The 8767-nt window shown below is 49.4% G+C and overlaps 1 protein-coding gene across 29 annotated transcripts in view; it reads right to left on the bottom strand.

The window, feature by feature from the left end:
• Nucleotides 1-6552: 6552 nt before the first annotated feature.
• hfp (Poly(U)-binding-splicing factor hfp) overlaps nucleotides 6553-8767 on the bottom strand; it is a 72681-nt gene continuing 70466 nt past the window's right edge. For all 29 annotated transcript variants that reach the window (XM_077643257.1, XM_077643286.1, XM_077643266.1 and 26 more), the window contains one exon: nucleotides 6553-6730. In XM_077643257.1, the coding sequence (XP_077499383.1) occupies nucleotides 6621-6730 (110 nt within the window). In that variant the 3' untranslated portion in view covers nucleotides 6553-6620. The remainder of the gene's footprint in view (nucleotides 6731-8767) is intronic.

Below are 8767 nucleotides of genomic sequence, written 5' to 3'. Positions count from 1 at the left end.
GTTTTAAGTAATAAACTATAACGGAGGCAGTACACTCCTTTTCTCGAGCTGCCATTACGTCCAAATGTTTTAAGTAATAAACTATAACGGATGGATGGATGGATGGATGGATGAAACAACTTTTATTGGAAGAAAAAAAAAGAAAGAAAAAATCTGCCAGTGTGGTCTCCTACAGGTCCAGGAGTCCACAGGCTTGTGCCTCACATAAGGCCCGATCCACCAGCCATTTCTGGCCGGTGGGCTGAGCGGTCCGTAAAGCAGTCGCAGTCTCCCAGGAAGAATGAGTGGGATTGGGGGGGGGGGGGGGGGGTGCTGCCTGTGGGGAAGGACATTCCCAAATGTAGTGGAAAAGTGTGGATCTGGGCACACAACATGTGTTACAATGAGGAGGAAAGGTGGGGTGAAAGCATGAGAGACGGTAGGGTGAAACAAAGCAGGCCGTGTGTAATTGTCGCCATGTGGCCCTGGATAAGGCGGACAAGGTACCGTGGGGTGGTGGTAATGTCATGCGGCGGAGTTTGTAGAATGCAGTGATTTGATGATATGTATAAAGGACCGATGGGGCCTCTTGCTCAGGGTTGGGTGCCTGATCATCCGGGGTCCGGGAGGAGAGTTCTCGGGCCAGCGCATGAACGCGCTCATTACCGGGGATCGAGGCATGCCCAGGGATACACGACAGAGTAACCGTTCGGTCGAGAGAGGTGGCTGTGGCAAGAATACGGCGTGTGACCGGCGTCGCGACGCCCTTTAGGTAGTGGCGTTATGCGGCCTGGGAATCGGTGCAAATTTCGGTTATGTTTTTGTCAATGGTGGAGTGGGCCAGCGCAAGTGCGATGGCGGCTCCTTCCGCCTCTGCAGGTGAATTAGTTCGGATAGGGGCGGCAGCCCCCGCAGTGCGGTCTTCATAGGCTGCGACTGCCGTGAAGAATCCTACTTTAGAATTTTCTGCCACGTCGACATAAAGGATATCGGAGAGGTTGCTGTATGTTTTGGTGTAATAGCTAGCTCGAGCCTGCCGCCTACCCTGATGGAGGCTAGCGTTCATATTGCACGGTAGAACCTTCTGATGTTATGTGATCCTGCATGCGCAGAGAAATCATGTAAGGTGTAGGACTTGTTGGGGTGGGAATGAGTGGATTGAGACGGAGCTGTCGCAGTAGGCATTGTCCTGTTTCCATGTGACTCAGGCGGACTAATTGGTTGGCGCGTTGAGCCTCTATTATTTCGACCACGGTATTGTGGGTACCAGTGTCCAGGAGGCGTTTCGTGCTGACCGTCCGTGGAAGACGTAGGGCAGAGGTGACAGCCGTGCGTATTAGGATGTCCGCCTGTTGTGTTTGGCGCTGAGTATGTGGTATGGGAGGTGGTATGTAATGCGGCTGATGATTAATGCATTTGTCATATTGAGGGTCTCGCATTCAGACAGCCCATGATTGCGTGCTGCCACCCGCTTGATTAGTGCAGCCACCTGTTTGGTCTGTCTTTGCAAGAGCTGAAGGGTGGCGGTAGCATCAAGTATGTTGTTAATGAGAAGGCCGAGAATCTTCACCTGAGACACAATGGGCACTGGATTCCCTTATATGTGCAGTTCAATGGGGGGAGGGTGGGGGGTCACTGGGCAGGGGTTTCAGTTGCAAGAGTTCCGATTTATTTGGAGAGCAACGGAGGCCTCTGTTTGCTAATTTGGTGGTGGTGATATCTATGGCAGATTGCAGGATATCCTGGGCTGTTCCAATAAATCCTCCCGTTGTCCAGACGGGTATATCATCTGTGTATATGGCTGTGTGGAGCCCTGGGATAGCAGCAAGGGCCTTTGCCAGTGGCGCTAGGACAATGTTAAACAGTAAAGGTGATAGGACCGCCCCTTGTGGGGTTCCCCGGCTAGGCAAGGGGAAAGGCTGGGAGGCGACATCCCCAAGATAGAGTTTTGACGTGCATCCCTGAAGGAAGGCCCGAACATATTGCCATATGCGGGTGCCACAGCCGGTGGTGGCTAATGTCGTCAGGATATGGTCATGGCATAGTGTGTCGAAGGCCTTATGAATATCCAGGGCCAGTATGGCTCGCGTAGCGGCTGTATGGCGCTTAGTGTAAAAGAGAGACTCTTTAAGGGCAAGAAGTGCGTCTTGCGCCGAGATGCCTGGACGGAAGCCAAATTGAAAGCTGGAGAGAAAGCCTGTTGTTTCTAGGAACGGTTGCAGGCGATTGAGAATGACATGCTCGAAGAGCTTGCCGACACAGCTCGTTAAGGAGATGGGGCGCAAATTTTGAAGGGTGAGGGGTTTGCCCGGTTTGGGTATAAATCGCATGCTGGCATGGGTCCAGGCTGACGGGAACGTCCCAGCGTACCAGTGGTTATTAAAAAGCTCCGTCAGTTCCTGAAGCGAGACTTCGTCCAGATTGAGTAGTGCCTTTACGCTATGCCATCCGGCACCGGCGCCGTCGAGCCGTGAATACTAAAGAGTGCTCGGCGGACTCCGGTTAAGGTAATGTCGGCATCAAGTTCCGGGTTAGGTGGAGGTAGATTGGGTGGATCTGCTGACTGAAAAAACGGGGGTATATAAGTCCCGTAGTTGGCCAATTACGTTTGTGCCCTTTTGAAGCTCTAGTCGTATTAGACGTTGTGTGCTTACTTGTGTCTCAGATTTAGTGGTTTTTGGATCTAAGAGAGCGCGTAGGAGGGACCACGTGCATTTAGTGCTTAATGTACCCACCCTTAAGGTCGTTACAAAAGGTTGCCCAGTTTGCGCGGGCTAGGGTGTTCGCGTATTCTTCTGTCTCATGAGTGAGAGCGCCTATGTGGAGCCTCAATTTACGATTGTGTCGCTCGTGACGCCAGCGCTTGAGAAGTCCCTGTCGGGCCTTTCATAGATGAGCCAGATGCGAATCAACCTGCGGTGCCACAGGGGTGTTTTTAATGCGTTTGCTGTTCGCCTGGATAGCCTTCACCAGGCGGTATGTCCAGTCGGTGACAGTAAAGGGTTCGGTAGAATCAGCTGTCAAGTATGAGCGCAATTTATCCCAGTCAGTGAGGAGCTGTGAACGAGGGCTGAAAATCTTGGAATCGTAAGCAATAGTAGTGGAGACTGGAAAGTGGTCACTCCGAAGGCTGTCTTGAAGCACCGTGTGAGATTCAACGATTATGTTCGGTGTGGCCCCAGTGAGATCGGGTGTGGTGGCGCGAGTAACACTTGTGCCAATGCGAGTGGGTACGGTGGGGTTTGCGATCAGGCCAAGGTTGTAATCAGCCATTGCGGTAGAAATGACGTTACCTTTGGGGGTATCCGAGGTGTATCCCCAGTGTGTGTGACGTGCATTAAAATCACCCACCACAAGGAGCTTTGAGGAACAAAAGGAGCCCAGGATGCCCGGAATAACTCTGCCTTTATCTTTGGGATTGCTGTATATGTTAAGAATAGTGAGGCCATATGTGTGAATAACTCTGCCTTCATCTTTGGGATTGCTGTATATGTTGAATAGTGAGGCCACATGTGTGCCCGGGTGAGCTGAGCCCTATCGCGGTATACTGAGTGTCCGTGCTGCTGGCGTGTTTTTCGGTGTGCGGTCTAGCACTGGCATGGATGCGAGTGTCAAGATTGCCGTACGTGGCGTAAGGACTGCCATGCGATAACCGCGGATATGAATGCGATTTGTTTCTGTCTCTTGCAGAGCGATGACACGAGGGGGATTAGGGGAGTTTGCGATATATGCTGCTAGTTGCACTTGTTTTCGGCGTATGCTGCGACAGTTCCATTGCCATATAATTGTTTCTTTTGGTGTAGTGGACTGGCGCCGCCGCCAACTTTTTTGCGTGCTATTTTTGTGTGCCATGTTGCTGGTCTGGAGATACTGGATCAGGACAGGCAGCGTGTTGAACTGCGCGCTGCTTGCGAGGAATTCCTCATGAGGTACAAGTTCGAAAAGCTTATTGATGCCGGCCTCATGTTTTTCCAAGCGTGTGTTGATCGTAGCTTCTATCCTGTCCGTCATAGACTGTATCAGCTGTGCCTGGGCTTGTATGAGCTGTTGGTGCATCGCTCCGAGTTGTTCAGCAGCTATAGTGTTTATTATGCTAGTGATTTCTGAACGAAGTTCAGCGGAACGTATGTCTTGCTTTACCGCCTCTTGAGGTGGAATAGGAATCCCTTCCCTTACGGCGTGGCTCAGGTGTCCGCCGATATATGAGACAGATACCGTGCGCCATTTCCTTTCCCCAAAAACCAATTATTATTATTTAAATTATTCCGAAACCTTCCGCTGCGGAATTAACAGCGTCCCTCACATCCTGGGCAGTCTCGAAATGTGCACGCACAAAACGCGCTTCAGTCCAGCTATGCAATGCAAACTCGGCTTGTGAAGCAGCACATTTCTTGGGAGTAATGATGCGAGTTGACGAAACACTATTTTATGATAAAGATCCATTCTTTTACACTAGCAGAAAACGCGCGATAAGCAAAACGGGCTTATTTTCACTTCAGTGGTTAAATTTAGCCTACGTGATACGCTCATTTTGGCTGCGCGCCTTACTGCGCCTCTGCCGTCAGCGCCGCCGCACGGCATCGTCGCGCCGCGGGGCCATGTTTCCCCGGCCAGTTTTCACACCTTTCCAATCTAGCCACCTTAACGCTGATATAGAGAAGTGTGAAAAATATATCATTTTTGAGGATCGTTGATCAATACCGAGTTGCTGGTAGAAGTAACAACTGTGATACGAGCAAATTTCTTGGCAGAATCGCCTCGCAGCTGCCATTGGCCCGCTGTTGCTGTCCGGCTCGTCTGAAGCCCGCAGCTGTCCGCTAGCTCCGCTGCTGAACGCGTTGCGGAAATTGACCATTGTTTATTGCGAGATTATGCTGTTGACAGCAAAGCAATATTAAGAGCGTACATTTTAATATAGCGCAGGCGTCTTCTGAAGCGGCGTCCGCTGCGCCTTCGATGCGAAAGAACCTATAGGCCTAGCGACAACCAGGGCAGCCAGGCAGCAGCGCAATTCGCCGGCCGGTGCGACTGCGGGCGGCGCCGTCGCTGAAAGCTTGCTACTTGGGCAGGCATGCTTTGTCGCTGCTTGAGTGTATATCAGGCGATCTTCCTGATATGGCTATTATGTCTTTTCTGGTGGTAACTTTTAACACCAAGCCAAGAAGCTGTCGGTCACTGCTGCACGGTGGAAAACCATACGCTCTGAGCTTGGGCCAAGCGGCACATCGATGCTTGCCACTCCAAGTGTCCCTGCTTGCAGTGGGGCTGCAGTTCGCAAGCGGCGACCGGTGCAGCACGCCGGCCAAGTTATCGCACGTCGCCTGCTTTACTCCCGTCGCGAGTGTCAAACTTAAGATATGCACTTCTGAAGGGTGCAAATATATCTGTCCTCGGTGGCGCCGTGAGAGTAATCGTAGGTTCTCAGTATGGAGGTGCCATGTTCGAGTCCACGTGTTTGAGCATTTTTCTTTTTTTAGCCTCAAATAAACTCTCCCTTGTTTACCTGCGACCGTCTGGATTTATTTTTCGTGCCATGCCTTTCTGATCTAACAATCAGTGCCGCTCAGTACTGGGCGGCACTCATTCTACGTTCATAATCACGATTGTTAAGGAGTTTGCTTTACTATATGGGGATTTATTTAAGAGAGTTATGACAAAAGAAGAGTGAGAACGAGAAAGGGCCAAGTTGGCGGGAGGTCTCACGAGGCGTCTCGCTAGTGCGACATGGGAGTGAGTCTTGTGGGAGACCTTGCGCCGACACTCGGCCGACCGTTTTCGCCGGCACAGTGTGACATAGAGCCAGATATCGCAACGACACGGTTTTGGCAGACCGAATCGGCCGACTATTGGCCTAGTATGACAGGCCCTTAAAACTACAACAGATGGCAAGAACAGGAATCCGACGCGCACCACAATCCAGGATGACGAGAGCATGGCCGGTCCCCTCGGACCGGTCGTGGGCAAGTGTGACCGGACCAACGCTGCTGCTGCGGTGCAACAACCAGAAGTCTCAAACCGAACGTCAGCTGATGACGTATTCATGGGCGGGGCCCAGTCCCAGAGCTGTTTTTTTTTTTTTCTGGTGCCCCGCGTGTACGAGTTGAGGGGGGGACAGGAGGAGTGTAATTTTTAATCGTCTAACTTCGTTGTTATTGACGCTAGCTTAAAAATTCTTGTGCTGGGGTGACGAGTCATGGAATGCCTCTCTCGTCTGCTTTACGTAACCTCAATTAATTTATTGCATAGTCGCTTTAGCGCGCATTGACGTCGCACTATACACGAACCTCTAGCATTTCGCCTCCATTAAAAGGCGACCGCCGTGGCCGGGATTGAAGCCATGTCTTTCGTGTCAGCAGCCGAGCACGACAACCACTGAGCAACTGTGGCAGCCTCTGCCAAGTAAGACCACTTGTCACCGGGCCATCGCAAATTTTTGCAATGGCAGTTGTTAAGGTGACAGCCCTTTTTCTTTTACTGTCACGATTGCAAGGAGCAGGGAGAATACCCATTTTTAACACACAGGTTATTTTGTGCCATTGATGTTTGGCACTACCAAACCAACAAAAAGCCAGATTGTGCTGTGATTTCACGATTTATTTTGTGATGATTATATACAAAGATATGTACAGGTCCTATACTGCCTATCCAGACAGATCATTCGCCTCGTAGAGTGTCTGGTCATACAGCTCGGCCTTGACAATCCTGCCACCAAAGAACCGGCCATTCAAGGCATCTCTTGCACTTGCAGACTCTGGAAACAGCAATAACAGGCACCATCAGCATTCTGCTAGGCAGTCATTACAGGGATAAGCTGAGTAACTTCAATACTGGCTAAATGAGAACGATGCTTAGAAGAAAATTCTGCTATTTCTATCATTCAACTTATATTATTCATGAAAGGCGCTGATGAAGTGAGATCAGACAACCATTGTTTAGCAATACTGCACTTTGTACTAAAAGTTTCATTCAAATGGCATTAAACAGACATCAAAGCAAACACTGAGTCATGCCAGACTGCTGCTATGCTCAGTCCATACAATTTGCAATAATGTGAAGGCTAGACCTGCTGCTACCCAATAAGCAGAATAACCATGACTGCACTGCATCCCTATGAGCTCCGATAAGCTTGGTTAATGTAGAGCAGAAATTAGGTGGCTTGGAACATGTTTTCCTGTATCATACATTATTCCCCCTGCAGTTCAAGAAGAAAAAAAAACATAATAAAGAGGTTTTTTTCTGCACAGGACAGTAAGACTTTATGAAATCACTAAGCAATGAAAAGCTTAGACTACAAAAGGGCTCCTCACAGGCATTGTATTTCTTGCGCACAGCCACACAGCTAAGAACATCTTGTAGATCTCACTCCCATCCCAACAAATTATGGGACTCTTGTCAGTTTTTTTTCCTGGTAAATAGGAAAGAAAAAACTGCAAGAGAAAGCCCCAATTTCGATTTCCTATTTAATTTCATTCTGCAATTTTATTTCTGCATTCCTCAGCAATGCAACTCTTTGCAGAAGAGGGTATTCATGACTGAAAATTCATTCTGCGAACAGTTTTTTAATGGCTACTCCCTGTTATTCCTAGAAACTACGCCAGAGATTCTCTTAGCCTCAGGTACCCTAACAACTAGAAATACGTGCTGAGGAGCCCCACATATCTTGGCTTACATCCCTTCCTTCCTAGCATGCATGCAAATGCATGGCCAGTAAAAAAAAATTGCCAAATTCAATTAACAATGACTGGCTGTACAGTAAACCTTGTTAATTGGAAGTCATTGGGACTGAGAAAAATATTCAAAGTAACTGGTTTTTCAAATTATCCAGCCACACCAAAAAAATGAACCCAGGCAAAAAATTTCATTGCGGGAACAGGCTACCTTTACTGGACGAACTTTGCGATTACTTTCTATTGCCGGGTTAAAATCAAGTGTCCAGCTTGCAGTCCTTCTGGCCAAAAAAAAGTTGACTCCAAATATAAGCCGACTCATGCCCCCACACTGTGTGCTTCATCCGGCCACTGCGTTTTGTTTTCCGTGGGGCGTCATATTGGCACACGTGAACTCAAAGAAACAAACGCGTAATGATGCAGTTAAAAAGACACCAGTCAGAAGCCAGTCGAGATCAAAAGTGAAAAATTAGCTGCGGTTTAACTACTGCTGAACCTGGTGAGAGGGCGAAAGCCGTGGTGTATCGGGCAAGTAGACGCGGCTTGGCGTCTGTAACATTGAGTGCATTCCACACACAGGATAGGCAGCACGCCCACCCTACCACCCTGGCAGGTGGCAGTTAAATCAATGGTTCATCATGAGAGGTTACTCCCCCAAAGAACGCTGCGGTCTATTCTACCGCCCTCTACCAGCGAATCGAAAGGTCAAAGGCCAAGGTCAAGTACTGCAACACCATGGTGGACCACATATGCTAAGGCCTATAACCACACTTGACCTCTGGCTCACTTGAAGGTCAGCAGGGAACGCACGGCAAAATCGGCTTTACCTCGTGTAGTGAAGCTTTCGCTTCACACTTGCCTGCGGCCCGACTGACTAGCAGACAACTGAACTGCTAACTGTTTCGGATTATGGCATGAAGCAAGCCTTGGAGATGATCAGAACCTTAAGTTTCATCAGAAGTTTGCCCTCGCGCTACCTACCGCATGTCCAAGGAAGCGACCGCCAGCGCGAACGAGCCGGGTAAACAGCATGCAAATCGGATTTTCTTCAGCAGAAACGATTTGCATAAGAATTAACGACCTTTTTTGATGCAAAGAGCCCGATCATGCGTCCTTCCGGG

Source organism: Amblyomma americanum, chromosome 1, assembly GCF_052857255.1.
Source record: "Amblyomma americanum isolate KBUSLIRL-KWMA chromosome 1, ASM5285725v1, whole genome shotgun sequence".
Classification (NCBI taxonomy): domain Eukaryota; kingdom Metazoa; phylum Arthropoda; class Arachnida; order Ixodida; family Ixodidae; genus Amblyomma; species Amblyomma americanum.
The sequence above is the reverse complement of the archived record's forward strand: the minus strand, read 5'-3'. Positions and strand labels throughout refer to the sequence as shown.